Genomic DNA, 19,699 nt, shown 5'->3' with positions numbered 1-19,699 from the left:
CTGATTTAATCTGTTATCCATTGTGTCAAATCATCTTAAAATGGACTAAAGCTGTCAAATAAATGTGGTGAAGTGGAAGTACGAAGTATCCTGGCATCAGGTGGAAATACTTCATATAAGTACCACAAAGTTGTACTTAAATAAAGCTCTGCAAGTAAACGCAGGTAGCCTACTTTCCACATGACAGCACATCGACTCAACCACAAAGGAAACCTTTCCAAACGGTTGCTTTCGTTTTGCCTTCATTGTTTGGGTGCACAGTTTGACTTTGATTCAAATCGCCCATACTGTGACTTGTTCTTGTTTTTATTGTGAGTACGAGCCATTAATTAGAGAAAACGGGCTGTCAATAAGATAAATCAGTCCAGATTGATGGATGGATGCTGTATTTACAGCCTGTTAGTGAGCAGCTGCGCTTTGCGTGTGTGTGTGTGTGTGTGTGTGTGTGTGCGTGTGTGTGTGTGTGCGTGCGTGCGTGTGTGCGTGCGTGTGTGCGTGTGGGTGGGATTTCGCTCAGTGACACCGGAGTCGGGCTTCAGTCCGAGCTGCTGCTCCAGGACTCTGCGTGCTGCTGTCATGGAGTCGCGGAAGGAAAGCCGTCGTTGCCGACCTCTGCTCTGCTGCGTGTTCTCCGCCTTCTTCTCAGGTGTTGTCCTCCAGGTGGGCCGGACGGCAGGTGAGCAGCTCAGCCTCAATCCGCGCTGTTGAAGTTGTGAACGCGGTCCGTGTTGAAGGCACCGATCTGGATCTGTGCGTCGTCGCGGAGGCCTGTTGCGTCCTCAACCCTTTTCACTCGATAAGAAAAGTCCGTAAACGTGTCACAGTTACCGAACTAACCGTTTCTGCAGCTGGATCTCGGTCCAGCTGTTCTGCATGTGGCAAAAAACTTCTGATCGAAGATTTTTACATCGTGTTTGTGCACAAAACAAAGTTAAAGCGCTTCCTTCCTGCGTGTTTAAAATCCGCGTTTTCCCTGATTGGTGCTCTTGTTGATTTCTGCCCAAAAGTGCTTCGAGGCCAATTTGCAACTAAACGTACAAAATCCCATTATATAGATCAATAACTGGTCATATTGGTATTGCAATGCTTGAATCATTAACTGTAACGGAGGTTCATTAGCCTACTTATCATTTATATCTGACAGTCATAGTTGGAGTGGTGGAAGGTCCTCTCAGGTCCTCCACTGAATTAAGTACCAATAGAGAAATACTCCATTTTAAATCCTGAATAAATTTTTTTTAAAAACCACAAAAAAAACCGACTAATACTTAAATTGTATTGGCAGCAAAACATGGATTAACTATTAAAGTAAAAGTGTTGTTTTGATCCTTCTGGCTGATGTATTCTTACATTAGCCAGTTATTAGTTGTTATGACACCATTAGATTAATAATATTGCAGCATCGCTGTGTAAGCATGTTACAGGTGGAGCTAAATTGAACTACTTTATTTACAGTTTTATATCCAGAGACAGCAGATAGATGGGAGGGTTCATCAGATGATTACTGGAAGAGGAAGGAAAGAAAAACAAAGTTCCAACACTCAAATCTGTTTTCAGTTTTTTGACTTTTCCTCTAATCTTTGTTTTTTGCTGAAATATTGGAGCATTCATTTGAACATTTACTCAAACTGTGTGAGAAGTTTAGAGGGAAAACTTAGTATTCGGTAGAGCTGTTAACAACTCGTACACATCTGAAATGTGACCTGACTAAACAATGATTTTTGTACGAGGTCAGAATCCAAAAAGGTTGGACACCGCCGATTAAACCTTGAACAATGTGTTGTATTTTAAAAGCTTTTATCTGCTATCTGTTGCATCAGATATTCATCTTGAAAGTAACTAAAACTGTCAAATAGACATTTCCCTCTGAAATGTAGTGGAGTGGAAGTGTAAAGTAGCATCAAATAGAAATACTCAAAACACCTCAAATGTGTACTTCTACTGTATTTTAGTGTATACTTTGTAAAGGTAAAGTAATCTGATCCTTTATAGCAGGTGCAGCACTCAAATTATCTACAAGGGCAACAGTCTAGACAATCCTAAAAATGTCCAAACAAACTGCGTGCACTGATAAAGAGGAACAGTGGTCATAAGATGAAACTTACCAACGTTGGTTGGTTGCTGCTGCAAAGCCGGTCATAATTTGATTTCCGTCTGAAGCAGCTTACAGTGACACAGACAGCTAAAAGAAACAGATTCAGGCAAGACTGTCAGTTTTTGGACCATTTTTTGTTCTTTACCGCATTCAGTTTGAAATCAAATGATGAACTCAACATTAAAGTGCCATGTCTCAGCTTTAATTTGAGTGGGTTATGTCAATATTGAAAGCATGATGTTTGATAGCTCTTTTAACACATAGTTCCCCAAATTGTAAGCTTTAAAAAATAACTGGGCACTTGGCCAGTAAAAGTTTGTTGGACAGCCATTTGTTTTCATGTTAGTTCATGCAGAAAAGAGCTCACGTGTGGCACAGAGCTGATTGACAGTCGTCATTTAGACTGAGGTGGAGTAAAGAGGTGACCATGCAGGTGGAAATATTGGATAATAATAAGGCTGAAGAAAAGCACAAATCCGTCCAAAGTTGTTTTTTACATTGAAATGAAGCAGATGTGCATAGTTGTGGATGAGCTGACGATCATTTACATTTTGAAGTAAAAAAACATTAAGGACTGCACAGCTGGATGTAGACATCTGGGTGTACATGTCTCCTCCTCAGTGATCAAGAGAAGACTGCATGACCATCAGCTCTGAGGCTTCACACGAGATGCAACCCCTTGGTGATTGGGGGGGGGGGGGGGGGGGGGGCAGAGACCATGAGACCAAGAGGCAGGTTGTTGTTCAGGAACAAAGTTCTGTGCGCAGTTGAGACAATAAGAAACCTCTTTCTAAATGATGGACAGAGGAAAGTGGAGAAGCAGCTCATGACCAAAAGCATACAAACCTCATCTGTCAAACATGGGACATGTATGAGTCACCAGATCTCCGTCTGACGGAGCAGGAAACCTCCCCGCTGAAGACCAGACTGAATGCAGAGAGACTCACAACAAGCCAGAGCTGAAGATGGCTGTTGTTTTCTGCTACAACATCACCAGGGAAAATACATCTTACTTTTGACCCCACAAACTTTGGCCCCTATATATTAAAATGGCTGTATCTCCCACACAGTCCTTCACCTATATTAGTGTCAGCTATATTTAATTAAAGCTGAGACTTGGCACTCTAATATAATATTCATTATCTTATTTGATATTAAATGTGATGAAGCATATGTGTAACTGTCCATAAACTGGACTGTAGGTCAGGTGCCGGTTCTTTCTTTCAGACTGCCCTGCAGACGGACACACTTGGGTTCCCTTTGGAGACAGATGTTACTACTTTGTCCACGGAGAAGAAGACAGAAACACAACCTACACCTTTGAGAGAGCAAAAACCCTCTGCCAACACTTTGGTACATGAGATTAATATTTTTTTAAATATTTTGTCATACATAATGCCAAATGGGCTGTCTTCTCAACATGTGTGTGATTGTGTTGCTTTTTCTAGAGCTTCTGACCATCCAGAGTGCTGAGGAGAATGACTTTGTTCTTCATTATAGCCCAGAGGTTTGGAAAGAGGACGTCAACGTGTGGCTGGGGATGTATTACGACTCAAACAGTAAGTACCAAGTGACCGGAGGACTTTGAAAACATGCAAACATGATTTTATAAAACAATCAAAAAGTGACTTGCTAATTCAAGTTTTGTTAGATGAAATGAGGTGGATACTAAATCTGTTGTTTTGAAAAAAAAAATACTGTCTCAAAATCTGAATCGACTCCTGAAAATCCACATATTTCTTCTTCTTATTTGATTTGATTAATATTTCTTATTTTTATTAAAACTATTATTAATTTGAGGAATTCTTGTTTTGGCTAAAAAACATAACCCGTCCACCACCTAGAAACCAGTAGTTTTAAGAGTTAGGATTTTCTTTGTCTGTGCTTTGGGTTTTGTTCTATTTTCCAGTAAGACACGTTTGACTTCTACTCCTTTCACTCTCTCGGGTCTACCAGAGTTATACGCACTTTGATTTTGTGTTTGAGGTGGAACCGTCAGGTCCGATTCCACTTTGCGTCCCAGCTCTTGCATTCCAGAGGTGGCCGTGTCGCGTGCCCTGCTTATTTCCAGCCTATGAGTTCATTGTAATGTGACCGCGGTCCTATCTGAATTATCATGATCAGCGATGAACCCTCTCTGACGGATTTGGTTGAGACGCTACGAAACACTCTGTTAAGCTGTCCCAAATGTTCTGCTTATGCGAGCTCCTTTTGAAAGCTTGTATGACGACACAAACGCATCGTTAAGCGGTCATTGGAGCCACAGCGAGGGACGCTAAACCAGCAGACACATTGAATCACTTTTCACTACATATAAATACTGAAGAGGGAAAAGATGCACATTGCTCATTTTTATCAACATTATTCTGTGAAAGGGACTTTAATTAGACCATTACCTCGCTGACATTACCGGTATTAGTGATTGGTATTCTCGCTGCCCGTTATGCTGGAGTACTGACTGGTGGATCTTTTCAGGTGAAGATATTAGATGGCTAGGTGAGGACCCTGTGAAATTCTCGAACTGGGAGTTCAGCTCTTCTACATCAGATCTCGCGCTCATGGATACATGTGTGGCTCTGCACATCCACACGGGAAAGTGGGAGACTGTCAGCTGCCTGGATGATGTGGAGAATGGGGTGATCTGTGAAGCAGCTCAGAGTGAGATTTCTTTTTTTTTATTGCAGTACGTGCAGCCAAAATGTGTTTTTAACTGAATTAGTTGCTGAATTTACCTTGAAGATTTTATCATACTGACTGGCGAGAATTTGAGCTCATGACTTCTGAAAATTATGCTGGAATTGTTGCCTCACAATGTGTTTACATTTTTTTCTCAGAAGCAGAGGAAGCCAAGCAAAGTAAGTGAACCTTTAAGCCTTTTTTCTGTTTCTTTGCTTATTCCTCTGTGATTTTGTGTCCTTAGTTTTGACCTTCCTTGCATTGTTACTTGTCCTCTTCAGAACCGAGTGCGCTGCTCTCCGCCCTGGTCATTCTCAGCGTGGTGGCTATCGTGGGAGCCTCAGCAGTTGTTTGGTTTCTGCAACAGAAGCACAATCTCGGCTCAACCATCGTCACGGCTTTCGAGTACCACCCTCCGTTCCGAGTCTTGGACAATGACCAGTCCTGCCTGGTGGAGGCTGAGGAGACTGACAGCATGCCGTAGGAGAACTTTCTCTCACTTCCACAGCAGGAAACACTGGGCCTTCCTCACGGGGTGGGTGTTTGTGCAAAGAGAAGTCCACTCTTAAAACAATTACTCAAGCAGTCTGCATTAACACATGTCCTTAGTATGGCTCATAATACTGCAGTATGATTGGGAGAAAACTGATACTAACCTCCTCGCTGTGGCACACAAACATCCCACGCCTGCTTTTGTGTCACCTGCACTCACGAAAAATCATGTAAAATTTCTGATTAGAGCATTTTTATCACCTATCAGCGGGTGTTACATCAGGTTAAACAGTACATCTGGCATTACGCAATGCTTAAATATCCTGAGATCACTATTTCTTTTTATTAACAAGAAACACTATCGCTTTTTAAACATAAAGATAAAATAAGAGATTATATGAAGATCAAAGGTTTCATGCGTCTTGTGAGATGTCCTCTAACAGAGTTATTCCAGAAACTTCCTACAGTTTTTGGGGGACTAACAAGTGGGAGGCGAAAATAAAAAAAATCTGAGTTTATGAAGCAGAGATATCTTGATCTTTAGTCTGAATTATGTATTCAGCTAAAAAAAAATGCTTGATTCTACGTTTCACTTTAATGCAGTAAAGTGTGTTTTCATAAGACCCTTCCTGCCCTATAAATGCTCATGGTTTTCTTATTTCAGTTATTGAAGCGGTCTCCATGTGTAAAATTTGTAATCCTCAAGCTGAGGCATTGATAACCAGATGACCTAATGAGGGTTATTTTTAAGACTTTAGAAAGCTCTCTCAAAGCCACAGGGGAAGTTACTCAACTGGAATGAGTCAAATTTACCTTTGTGTGTAAAATCATTGTTCCTTCAGCCAGTATTCAGTTTTGAGCGTCATTTAAAAACGATTTGTGTGGATATCCGATTGCTCCACGTTGCTTGTGGTAAATAACATCAATTTGTCAACTACTACTCCCGGGCGTAATGTGATTACTATAACAACCAATGTGGCTAAAATTGGAAAAGAGGATTGCTACCTGGACACACAGGACGTATCGGATCACTTACACTATAGGACAGTCAATCAGGAAAATCTGATTCGGATCTGAATCAGATTTGGACTCGCAGTGTGAACACAAGAATAAGAAACAGGAATTATTGGGCATATTTAAATGTCTGAATTAAAACAAGCGCCCAGCTAAAGTATGAGTAAGCACTTGGTTACTCGGGTAGAATATCCCAATGTGACAACTAATCCTCAACTAAACTGTCGCAGACGGCCTGATCACTTCCCCATCGTTCTGTCTGGTGGTTTGAGCAGAATTCCTTAAATTGTTTAACTTCTTTATAGGTTGAAGGCATATTGCCTCCTTTCCAGTGTCACAATATAGCCAGTAAACATGACACTCTCTAAATTCATTCCTGGATACCTTTTAGGTGGGTATCATAATTATCATCTACAGTTCGTCTGCCATTTTTGTAAAAGATTCAACGTGTGTTCCTAAATGTAAAGTGTATTTTTGCTTCCCTATGAAATACAATCTTGGGATCATTTTTAGAAAGTTGTACATAAATCATTCTATGAATGATTAAACACAATCAGGACGCAGCCATCTGATGGTTGTATTGCAGAATGATAAATAGAAAATTTGACATTTCTATCTATTCTTTGCATTTTTATCCATCTGAAAAATAAATCTACAACCAAAGTGTGCAAAAAGTGAAATGGTTTGAATCCACTAAACATTTTCAATAGCTGGAACACTTGTGTGCAATACATGAAATTAATTTGGCTGGACCTGAACCTTTGTGTGCTTTCACAATAAAATATGTTTGCCCATAACGGGAGCTTCTTTGCTTTTATCTAATTGAACAAAGTCAAAAGGAGTCAAAAATGGAAGTATTTTCTAACCGTATGCTGCCAGTAACCTCGTCTATGGATGTCCAGCAGTGCAAGCTGAGGAGAAAAAGGACCGGTTACTCTCAATTCTGTGATCTATATAGAACATTCTTGCTAAATATATATGTCAATGCATAATTAAGTCAAAAAAGATGAATTAGGACACCAAAATTGGGGATATAGTCTAATTAGTTCTGAAAGGACATCTAAATCACTGTCACCTGAAAAGTGCCTCTGTTGACATCTCAGCGAGCCAAGATGAAACAGAACTGAAAGAAGTCGGCAGGATATCTTTTTTTTTTTTTTTTTTTTTTAGATTTCCAAGAAGTTTGTCGTTCAACAAATTCTCTTCAAATCTTTGCAGATGTCTCTTTGTTGGGTACACTTCCTTTAGATGCTTTTAACATCTTGTAATGAATTCTCAAAGGCAGTCGTGGACCAACATTAAGTGATGTGACATGTTAATAGAGATTGAGAACAATAACCTCCTTTTCCTTCAAGGTAATGTCTAGATGTGGCCACCAGGTGGGACAGTGAAGCACATTTCTGTCAATTCTGTTTGTCCCTGTCACTGCAGAGGGGATTTTCTTCCACAAATTAATGAGGTCCAGAAACATTGAAAATAATCCGTTTCATACAGAGAATATCAACACTATTGTGTAAGAAGTCGACTTCTAAAAATCACACACAGGTGAAAATTTAAAGGGTAGAAAGATAGAATAATTAACACACAATGCAAGATGAAGGTCAAGACAGCAGAAGGGGACTGACAGCCAGGAGAGGGCCTTTAGTGCTGCAGTGTGGAGTCTGGGACGGGTGCTGGGGGGGGGGGGGGCTACGTGTGGTTGTAGATGGTATAACTATTGCAGTACACTCTGGAAATTAGAAAATAATGACATTTGAAATGGGACTTTCTTAAACAGAGCTTAAATGCGTATTTCCTGATTTTAAAAAAAAGTCTACAAAAAATTCAAACAGCCTGCTATCAGTCATGGATTGATTGACAGGTCTTAAGCAGTTAGCAGTAACCATATTTGTTGACTGTTTTTCAATGTGACTATGTAAACTAAAGGGTAAAAGAGGCCTTTTATGGTTGAGAAACACACAAAATGCTGATTTTGATGCATTGCTCCACCATCTGTTATCTCGGTAATGTACAAAACCTCAAATATTCATATTGGGACTCTTAAAATGACAGTTAGATTGCAGCAGATATTTATTTTAAAAACTCAAATATACCAATTGATCTCAGACCAAAGAGGTTCATGCTCATGAATATACAATGAAGTATAATTTATTAGACATACAATAGCTGACTGGTCTGATAAAGTCGTCAAAGGGAAATCGTGTAATTGTAAATGTTCCTTCTTTTCATACAACAACAGCGCAGCCTGCTTCCAGACATCTAAACCACTGCCCTCTTTTCGGATGGATTTATCGCAGTAGCTCAAATTATTGAAGACTAATAATAATGTCAAAACAAAATGTTGAGTCAATGTGATTATCATTCTGTATAGGATCTGAATTTACACAGATTGGGTATTTTTTTTTAATGTAAGGAGAAGTGTTACTTCCTCTATGTCCCAAGTCACAACAATGAAAATGTGTAATCACGGGCAAATGTGGTGTTTTTTGTACAATTATGACAATTATAGCAATTAGATTATTTGAATAATGGATTTTGGTTTTATTAATGAGTAAGCTTTTAAGTCTTAACCATTTTCTTTCCACAAATAGATTGCAAATTCAGTAATTCATCCTGTTACATCCCTTAAAGCATCTTTTCTGTTTAACCAGGATATATGTCTTGTCACAGAGGGGCTGTTGTCTCATCACAAAAGCTGGAATGGCCTATTTTCACTCAAATAACAGCAAATCAAATTTATTCACTCATCTGCCGCACCACTGCTTGGAGCAGGAAGAGGTCGACACTGACCTAGAATGACTAATTAAAACGGACATTGGTATGCATGAATAAGATGACATACAGTAGCGTGACGGATGGAGTAAAACTGAGAGCCACGCTGGATCACGAGACTTACATTTATTAAGCATGTCAATGATCAGATTATGTCTCAATAAAATATGGAACAAAAATGAGAACAGCACTGACTCTGGTTTTTATGTACAGCAAAAGGCTATTTACATAAAACACACAGTCAGGACAGGAAACAGTCAGTTAGAACAGTTTCCTGTCTTTCAGGTTTTACTTCAACCTCACGTCTCGTCTTAGGATTCTACGAGACATCACTTATTTCTGTTTGTCCTCATGTTCCTGTCTTTCCTGGAAAAGGTGCCTGTACACAGAAATATGGAGCATCTGTTTCTCATGTCCTGGTCCAAGAAGTCTCATGTTTCTCCCCCCATTCACTATCCTGGAACATGCTCCAATTAACAGAGGAAAACAAAGGCTACTGCTCTCTGACTGGCCAGACTCCATTTTATGTTGAGACGAGGAAGACTACGCCTCACTTCTTTAGGGCTGATCTTTATGTTTATGTTACAGTTTATATACCAAATGCTTAAACCCCTTTTCTTCATCGCTACATCACACGTGTACATATTTATAGGTGCTGTTGTGTGATGCAAAGTAAAGGCAAAAAAAAAATTGCCTTACATTATCAATTCAATGAGACAGTGTGACTGAATATTGTCTGACATTTCTATATCAGAAAACTCATTTTTGGGCAGATTTTTGGGACCAGTTATCTCAGAGTTAAATATTCCACATGCATGTGCACGCACACACACGCTGCAAAGATACAGTAGGAGATGAATGCTCCCAGTTTTTAGCCCAGACACTGTGCCATTTTCTAAATCAAATGCATGTGCAGCACTGGAAGGCTTTGGTGTTAAAGGGATCACAGCATTGTGTGCTGACATGATTAAAATCGCTATTATTTAAAATATGTGAGGAAAAAAAACAATGGCATGTGAGTCCAACTCGTGTGCCTTAAGGGCATCCTGAGCTTTCTGTGGACTGAAAAAATAATAGTAAAAAAAACAAATGCACGTCTTAATTTGTTTTCCATCAGTCACCAGAGGGATCATCTTTGCTGTGTCTTTGGTAGCTCATTATACTTTCTAATAAATCTCCTTAAAGGGGCCAGACGATTTGCCCTTCCCCCATGCATACTGCTTGCATTGCAGCCATCGACTATGACTTATTATGTTACAAATGACCAAGGTAGGCTGGCAATTTGATTTTATTTGTTGCTGCTCTGATTCCTTCTCCTGCTAAAAGCCCAGGTATCTTGTGGCTTGCATGAAAAATGTATCGGAGCATTTTTTTTTTCATCCTCACCACGTATGCGTTTCACTCAGTCCTGTTAGTGGCTCCTGTGACGGCAGCATTTACAACCACACAATTAAAAGGGAGAAAAATCAATGAGCATAGGGGACAATGAACAAGAAAGTAAAGGCATTTAAATTACAAACGCTGATCAAGGCATTTTTTTTTCTCTCCATCTTTAATTCAAACATGCCTTTGTGCTTTAATTAATGTATCCAATTAGCTGAACCTCATATACAGCGTGCTTTGGCAAAAGGTGAGGCGCCTTAAACTGAAAAAACAGACTAGATGGTGCAACAAACTGTAATTACAAGTGAACATGGTGTTATCCTTGTTTTATATCTCGAAAATTAAAACACATAAATGGCATTACAATTATTCCAACTGCAGAAAAAGCTCATGTTAAACTGTATTCTGAGATTTATTAGACGGTGTTACATGTAATATTTAACAGAATGAATCAGTACATTAAGTCTACGTCGGTTGCACATTTTCAAACTGTCACATTGCCTCAGTGTTATAAATGTCTGTTGATGGTTGGAATGATTAAATGCAATACTTTCTATTTCCTGTTGCTGATTGTACGCTGGTCTCTTTTCACAATCATCAAAACATCAGTGCACTGGTATTTACATAATGCAGTTAGTCCTTTGGAGTGCACAAGTCCACAATAATTTGCACTGATAATTAATAGCTCTGCTTAAATTAAAGTAAAGACTTCCCAGATGCAATATCCAAACCAGAATAGCTACTCATCAATGTGCACCTTCTGAAACAGCAGTCACAGTAATACAGCAGTCTTACTTAATTACTTCCTTACTTCAACCTGCTTATTCATTGGTCCACTTTTTATAGGCCTGATATAGCTATTGACTTATTATTTTAATCATGTTTTCCTAATGCTACAGCATGTTACTTTCTCTCATTTCTGGTCTTTGAGTTTGCTTGTAGTTGGATGACATTTTGATGGATGTGTTCTTGCCAAGCTGCAATCCAAATTTTGCTTGCAGTGTAATAAAGCACACAAGTGATTGTACTGCACCATTAAATCTTCATAATACACACTATTTGTTTGTAAGTGAGTTGTGTGGTTCACATCAGGTTGGTTTTCAGGTATTACACTACAGTCGTACCTCCTTTGGTTGCTGATCACCAAACAGGACGTCCAGCAGATGCAGCAGCCAGTGAGTCTCTGAACCTTATTTCTGCCTCGTTTTAGATCAGATGATTGATGAGCCTGTGGTGATGTTGATAAAAAGGCTTGACACATGAAAAACAACTGGATGCAGGCTTGTTTTCAGGAATGTAGTGGAAACTGAAAGCTTCTGACACGCTGTGCAGCCAGTATTAGATTCATGTCCATGCGGTATGTTCAACAGAGCAGCTCGAAGTGTGAGGTTGATGGATCATAAATCAGGAAACAAGGCCAGCGGTGCCACGATGTAATCCTGGGATCCCTGCGTGTTGAGCATCAGCTGGACCTCCGGCATCACGGAGGAGACCGTGCAGTCTGCAGACGGTCTGCAGACCGGAGGACTGAAGTTTGCAGCAGGAGCCTGAGCTGACGTCACTTCTCCGGAGTTGCTGCGAGCCGAAGGAGCGTCTCCGCTTCAATCTGCGATCAGACACCGACACGTTCAGTCGGACCGGACCGGACCGGACCGGACCGAGTCACTGACCAGCCCTCCGTCCACCTCCTCCGACATCCTCCGACAGCGACACCCTGGAGTAGCGGACAGCTCGTGTTGTGCGGAGTTTCCTCGGAGCTCGTCGGTGATCAGGTGAGTTTCAGTCCAACGTTCAGGTCTTCTGACTGGAGGCTAACAGCTAAGCTAACGCTGCCCGCTAGCAGCATCCTCCACTTGTTATCTGCTGCGGTTATTCAAAGAAAACAACAACAACAACAACAACAACAACAACAACAGAAAAAGTTGACGTCCAAAGTATTTGCAGTCATTGTGGATGTTGCTGCGCTAAACTTTGTTCGGGATTCAACTGTTGTCATGTGTAAATGTGTAAATGTGTAAATGTGTAAATGTGTAAACGTGTAAATGTGTAAACGTGTAAATGTGTAACTTGGATACGAGCAGAGGTCCGTTGGACCGTCGGAGGACCGAGGAGGTCCAACAGGAACCAGCTCGTGTCTTCACCGTCCTGTTGCCCACAAACGGTCACAATCAGGAACTTCTGGACCAGTTGGTGTTCAGCATCATTTTAAAGTCTCCGTGTAACGTGGTTTAAAGATGACGTCATGAAATGACCCGTCTGGAGCAGGACAGGTGAGCTGTGGTCCTGGTCATGTGGTCCTGTGGTCCTGGTCATGTGGTCCTGTGGTCCTGTGGTTCTGTGGTCCTGTGGTCCTGTGGTCCTGGTCCTGTGGTCCTGTGGTCCTGGTCCTGTGGTCATGTGGTCCTGGTCCTGTGGTTCTGTGGTCCTGTGGTCCTGTGGTCCTGTGGTCCTGTGGTCCTGTGGTCCTGGTCCTGTGGTTCTGTGGTCCTGTGGTCCTGTGGTCCTGGTCCTGTGGTCCTGTGGTCCTGGTCATGTGGTCCTGGTCCTGTGGTCCTGTGGTCCTGGTCATGTGGTCCTGTGGTCCTGTGGTCATGTGGTCCTGTGGTCCTGGTCCTGTGGTCCTGTGGTCGTGTGGTCCTGGTCCTGTGGTCCTGTGGTCCTGTGGTCCTGGTCCTGTGGTCCTGTGGTCCTGGTCCTGTGGTCCTGTGGTCCTGTGGTCCTGGTCATGTGGTCCTGTGGTCCTGTGGTCATGTGGTCCTGTGGTCCTGGTCCTGTGGTCCTGTGGTCCTGGTCCTGTTTCAGCTCCTCTGAACCACTGATTTGGTTTCTGTTAAAGCTGCCAGCTGGTTTCTTCTGTCTTCTGTTTTCTTTGAGAAGCTCAGCTGCTGCTGCTGATGTTCCTTTGAGATGATGACACCCTCCATGTTTCTGCTTCACATTAACAACAAGACATTCGCCATCTTGGGCTATTTAAAACAGCACAGACAATGTAAACGGGGAATTTCTAGGAAAGGAACTTTTGATATTATTCTTATTAATGATCTGAAAGGAGAACTTATATTACACACATTTAATTGAGTTGTGGAAGGTGAGATTTGGTATTAAAGAGCTGATTATAAAACTACAGTCTAAAAGCTTCCATCTCTTATTTGGGTTAAATAATTCACCTGTAATCTGGAGCCCACAAACACAAACAAGGTCTAACTTCCCGTGTCGAAATCAGATTTGTTCCCTGTGTTTTGTGTTTTTTGGGCCGACTTGGCTCTAAAGGAGAGGAAAGCTTTGCCTGTCAGACCTGAACACACGATTACACCTTTCTCACAGAAGACATTTTGACTTGTCATCAGAGGAAAAGCATCCGTGTTACTAATATCAGAAACAGGATGTGTTGTATTCAGCTGTCCCTGATCCAGCATGGAGGCTGAAACTGAATGAGATGCATGAAATTAAGCTGTCATTCATTTTATGAATCAAATCTTTTCCTTTCTGTGAAATGCCAGAAAGTCATGAATCCACACGGTCAGCGGATCGTTAAAACCGAGACCAGATCTCGTCTCTTCCAAACTTTGCCATGACATCGTCAACCAAGCTTTTCATACGTGCTGCACATCGATTCATGATAAATTAGACTCGTACAATCGCCTATTTTGATGGTGTAAATTCATCATGCGTCATTTAGTTTGTTTTGGCAGGCCTCTTTTGTTTGCTGCACAGTGGAGCTGATTTGTCTTTGCAGATACAATTGATAGTAATGAATGAGCATGCGACCCTTAGCGCGCCGTCTCAGGGAAATGGCAGCAAACATTAGTGCTGCTAAAGTTCATCATTTAAGTGGCTTCGGTAGCCAAGGCAGCGAGATAAATCAGATCACAGCCTTGATGTGTTATGCATGCGTCCAGTAACTGCCAATGAATCAAAACACAGGTAGAAGGTCACTAAATTTGCCTCATATTTATTCAGTGCGCATGTCCTTGAAAAGCTCTGCAGAGACAGAGCAGTGTTGTGAGCTCCTACGAGGAGCCTTTAACTGAAACTTGGCATTTCAACGTTACAAATATTACAAGGTTTTGTTCTTCCAAAGACGAATGTCGCTCCTGGTTGCCAAATTGGATAAAAGAGCACTTGTAATGTTAACAGCACTGGCACTTAAATAAAAATAGTACCAACTCAATCATTCTCTGGATTACAAACTATTTATTTTTTAACTTTAGAACTACTTTATACAAAATGCCATTTGAAAAATACATCATGGTATATCAGCCTTGTTAGATTTTTGTGGCTGACACACAGTATAGACTGAGTGGTGTCTTCTGTTTATTTCACTAGACTATGAAGCTGTGCCAGGTTTAGAAAGACGTGTATTACTTTAGCTTTAATTGCTCAAAGTGCTCATCGTTTCAAGTGGGCATCGCAGTAAACATTTCTGTGTAGCCCCCTCCTGTTATGTTCTTACACAATGTGAGATGACCCCGTTTTTCATGTTCCTCTGGCTCTTTCTGAGGCCTTTTGAAAGCGCCATCTACTAATAATTGTGTTTCACCCATTTTCACCCTGTCTCTCCTATTCTTACCCTTTCCACAAGTTTGCACTCATTAATCAAAGATGCTGGACTCCTGCTGAGGGCTGAGCTGCAGGTTCATCAATTTGGCAGCCAGCTTTCTGTAAGGAACAGTGCAGAGGCTCTTAACACACCAGCATAAATAAATCTATGGTCTTTATATGCAAGCCCTGAAGGTTAATGCTGTATAATTTAATGTACCCTCTTTGTCTGCTGTGATTGATGTTTGGAAACATGTAAGGCTTGACGGGAGTCCCTTTTTGTAGGTCAGTGTTGACACTTTATGATTGGGTGAGCTTGGGGGGAGCGGCACAAGGGAGGTGGATTATTAGGAATATGTCAGGGAGATTACTCTTTTTCACTCATCCTCCTGGTCTATTTTCTCTCTGCCTGGAGATGCTTGTCGCAGTGCTTTATTTGAACCACTGATGCCTCTGAGATGGCCTGCTGTGTTAATGGGGCTGATGTTTAAAATTCTAGTGGCCTGATCTGTTTGTTTGGCTGTTTAGTATTTGCATGCTCTGATGCAGAAATTTAAGGCCGGCAGAGAATGAAAGAATTGACTCCATGCTCATAATTCTTGGTCAGATGAGTGCAGCATTGCAGATTAATACCTACAGACCTTCAGTCCAGTTGCTGTTGTAAACCTCTCCAGTGTCACACGAAGACTGCCTCAGCAGCCCCCTTTTTATTGATCCTCATGCATTTACAATCTGGTCACTGCTGCCACAAACACTTCCTATTTTAGCTTTGCAGGGGACGCTGCAGCAACCACATTTTTAATATGATATTTTTTACTAATCGTTGTCTGGTCTGATTAAACAGCCAAAAGGCCAAGTTAAACCTAACTTAGTGCTATCTTCACAAAAGGACATTATGGAAACTCTCTATTGATGTAATGTAGCTTCTTAAGCTCTGATGTGTTTTAGTTGAGTGTTTTCAAAAGGATCCATAGTTCAGTTGAAGTAGATTATCTGGAAGGGACCTCTTTGAGTTACTTAATGATAGACTTGCATACTCGGCATATTTGCAGAGTCATTTCACTAACTAACTTTGGTTTCGCTGTTTTTTTTATAACTCAGTGTTTCTGGCAGTTACCAGTTGTGAGAAAAGACCAACTCAACTAACAGCAGGTCAATTAATAAAACCTAATACAATAGCAGATGCACCATTTCACAGAGCAAGTTCCCAAATATTTAACGAGTTTACTTTTTGTTTAGGCTGTCTGGCACAAACGTATTAGTAGATGTCAAGTACTAAGGGCATCTGGATGGCTTATTACCTCACCTGAAATAAATTCTAGGGGGACTCCCTGCAATGCTTTAGATTTTACTGTGAACAGTGCTTCTGATACTTCAGTAATATTTGGTGGCAATTTTTTCAGCATATCTGAAAAAAAGGATAAAATTGTACATATTTGCAAAATGTTAATTGCCAACTAGGGATGTGTGTGTGTGTGTGTGTGTGTGTGTGTGTGTGTGTGTGTGTGTGTGTGTGTGTGTGTGTGTGTGTGTGTGTGTGTGTGTGTGTGTGTGTGTGTGTGTGTGTGTGTGTGTGTGTGTGTGTGTGTGTGTGTGTGTGTGTGTGTGTGTGTGTGTGTGTGTGTGTGTGTCTGTGTGTGTGTGTGTGTGTGTGTGTCTGTGTGTGTGTGTGTGTCTGTGTGTGTGTGTGTGTGTGTGTCTCTGTGTGTGTGTGTGTGTGTGTGTGTGTGTGTGTGTGTGTGTGTGTGTGTGTGTGTGTGTGTGTCTGTGTGTGTGTGTGTGTGTGTGTGTGTGGGATGGGGGCGTTACAATAAACCTTTTTTTTTTTTTTTTTTTTGCATTACACCTTAATGCTCTTTGGAAGAAAATTACACGTCATTCGTGTCACTGCAATCCGTTAAATGTAGAAACACAAAATTTGCTTGAAGGACTATGTTATTTATTTTCATCACAAAATATGTATTATAATGAACACTCACCGCTGCAGTCATAGTTGAAGCTGCTCACCCAGCTCTGCACCCATCAGCACACACATCTCCTGACCAGCTCTCTTTTATTCTCATTTTGTTAATTACCTGTTGCTTCCACTCCTCTTGTTTTCGTCATGTATTTATTTACTTGTTTATTCACATGATGTATGAATGTGAAAGCCGATCACTGGTCACTCGAGACTCGTGTCTGCTTAACTGTGGCGCTCTCCCAGGAGGGATTTCAGCTGAACTTATGACACTAAAATACCCGAAAGCTCTAAACTGCCTGGTGATTCACTTCAGTCAAGTGAGGAGGAGAGGTCAGAAAATATGTTTTTTTAATAGGCAAATATCTGCATGCACTGATGTTAGGAGCATCCCACTGTCAGTGTTGACGGGAGATCACAATGCTGGGCTCCCATCGTGATGACTGACAGCCCACAGCCCATCCCTGGTGCCAATGTTTTCCATTTTGTTACTTCCACAATACACTGAATGTGCATAATCATTAAGGTGCAGTAAAACATTCAGGTTCATGTTTAGAGAAGCATCATTGTGATATTCAAAAATATGGTCAAAGAGACCATGTATGAAATGTTACAGGGCTTTTAATTTGAAACCAGGGCTTTTATTTTGAAACCAGGGCTTTTAATATGACAGGAAGTTGCATTATGCTGCCAATCAGTGGGGTTTCTCACTCACTCACTCACTCACTCACTCACTCACTCACTCACTCACTCACTCACTCACTCACTCACTCATTAACTCGCTCACTCATTAACTCGCTCACTCACTCATTAACTCACTCACTCACTCATTAACTCGCTCACTCACTCATTAACTCACTCGCTCACTCCCTCGCTCGCTCACTCACTCATTCACTCACTCATTAACTCACTCGCTCACTCACTCACTCACTCATTAACTCGCTCACTCACTCGCTCACTCACTCATTAACTCACTCACTCATTAACTCACTCACTCACTCACTCACTCACTCATTAACTCACTCGCTCACTCACTCACTCATTAACTCACTCGCTCACTCACTCACTCACTCACTCACTCACTCATTAACTCGCTCACTCACTCATTAACTCACTCACTCACTCACTCACTCACTCACTCACTCACTCATTAACTCACTCACTCACTAACTCCCTCACTCCCTCACTCATTAACTTGCTCACTTACTCACTCATTAACTCGCTCACTCACTCATTAACTCACTCACTCACTCATTCACTCCCTCACTCATTAACTAGCTCACTCACTCATTAACTCACTCACTCACTCATTAACTCGCTCACTCCCTCATTAACTAACTCGCTCACTCACTTATTAACTCACTCGCTCGCTCACTCTAACTCACTCACTCCCTCATTAACTCGCTCACTCACTCGCTCACTCACTCACCCACTCATTAACTCGCTCACTCCCTCACTCACTCTAACTAACTCACTCACTCATTGACTAACTAACTCACTCACTCACTCATTAATTAACTAACTAACTCACTCACTCACTCGCTCACTCACTCATTAACTCGCTCACTCACTCATTAACTCCCTTACTTGCTCGCCCACTCACTCGCTCACTCATTAACTCACTCACTCACTCACTCACTCACTCACTCACCCACTCACTCACTCACTCATTAACTTGCTCACTCACTCACTTGCTCACTCACTCATTAACTTGCTCACCCACTCACTCATTAACTTACTCATTAACTCGCTCACTCACTCACTCACTCACTCACTCACTCACTCACTCACTCACTCATTAACTCCCTTACTTGCTCGCCCACTCACTCGCTCACTCATTAACTCACTCACTCACTCACTCACTCACTCACTCACCCACTCACTCACTCACTCACTCACTCATTAACTTGCTCACCCACTCACTCATTAACTTACTCATTAACTCGCTCGCTCACTCACTCACTCACTCACTCACTCACTCACTCACTCACTCACTCACTCACTCACTCACTCACTCACTAACTCCCTTACTCGCTCGCCCACTCCCTCGGTGACAGACATTTCCATTTTCAGTGCTGCCCTTGCTGCTGTGCACTAAATGAATGTTTCATTGCTTTCTTTGTGGGCCAATTCAATAACAGCTTTGTCTGATCAATATTTATCGGAGATGCTGGTGACATGGAGATAATAATAATAATAATAATAATAATAATAATAATAATAATAATAATTTTATTTAAAAACAGAGTTTACAAAGTGCTCTACAGAGAAGCAAAACATAGTCATACATAACGTCAATACCGGTAAACATTTAAGAAAACACGAGGCAAAAAAGACCAAACCATGAAGGTAATGAATACAAGAAAAACAAACAAATGACCAAAACGGGCAAATGGAATAGAAAACAAACAAATAAATAAATGAATAAAATAAACAAACGAAAACAGGGGAACAAAAGAACTGCATAAAAGGACGTAAAAGGATGTTGGTTTGTTAGAGCCGAGAGGATGAAGATCAACTGATGAAGTTCCTAAGATGCTGCAGGCCCATTGTAGCAGCTGAAGCCCTCATTTCATGCAGCACAAGGCTGTGGAGGAAGAACATGCTGCTGGCACTGAGGTCACCTTATCTGAGATATTTCCATGACTTGGTAAGCAGCTTTTGTGTTGAGAAGCTGGTGTCATTATCTGTTCTTTAAATGACATGAAGCCAGATACAAGCGGAGTAACCTGAGGAGGCTCAGCCTTGTTCTGCAGTAGTTCAAAGAGTCG

General features: G+C 41.3%; 2 protein-coding genes across 6 annotated transcripts in view; both read left to right on the top strand.

Annotated features, from left to right (window-relative positions):
- The first annotated feature begins 552 nt into the window (after positions 1-552).
- cd302 (CD302 molecule) lies at positions 553-7,074 on the top strand. Of its 2 annotated transcripts, none has more exons than XM_069702484.1 (6): positions 553-676; positions 3,323-3,448; positions 3,544-3,654; positions 4,571-4,753; positions 4,933-4,950; positions 5,053-7,074. In XM_069702484.1, the coding sequence occupies exons 1-6, from the start codon at positions 577-579 to the stop codon at positions 5,253-5,255; spliced, it is 741 nt and encodes a 246-aa protein (XP_069558585.1). In that variant the 5' UTR covers positions 553-576; the 3' UTR covers positions 5,256-7,074. The 2 variants fall into 2 exon arrangements, with proteins under 2 accessions (XP_069558585.1, XP_069558584.1); XM_069702483.1 differs by having other exon boundaries at positions 4,930-4,950.
- Positions 7,075-11,821: 4,747 nt separating this feature from the next.
- The window catches only part of LOC138623152 (bromodomain adjacent to zinc finger domain protein 2B-like), a 49,784-nt gene continuing 41,906 nt past the window's right edge, over positions 11,822-19,699 (top strand). For all 4 annotated transcript variants that reach the window (XM_069702474.1, XM_069702472.1, XM_069702473.1 and 1 more), the window contains exon 1: positions 11,822-12,204. The gene's annotated coding sequence lies outside the window, so the exon portion shown is untranslated. The remainder of the gene's footprint in view (positions 12,205-19,699) is intronic.

This window comes from Brachyistius frenatus, unplaced genomic scaffold (assembly GCF_029030835.1).
Source record: "Brachyistius frenatus isolate BFR_SWC_R1_liver_20210118 unplaced genomic scaffold, ASM2903083v1 Contig_42, whole genome shotgun sequence".
NCBI classification, from domain to species: domain Eukaryota; kingdom Metazoa; phylum Chordata; class Actinopteri; family Embiotocidae; genus Brachyistius; species Brachyistius frenatus.
This window is presented reverse-complemented; position numbering and strand designations above follow the sequence as displayed.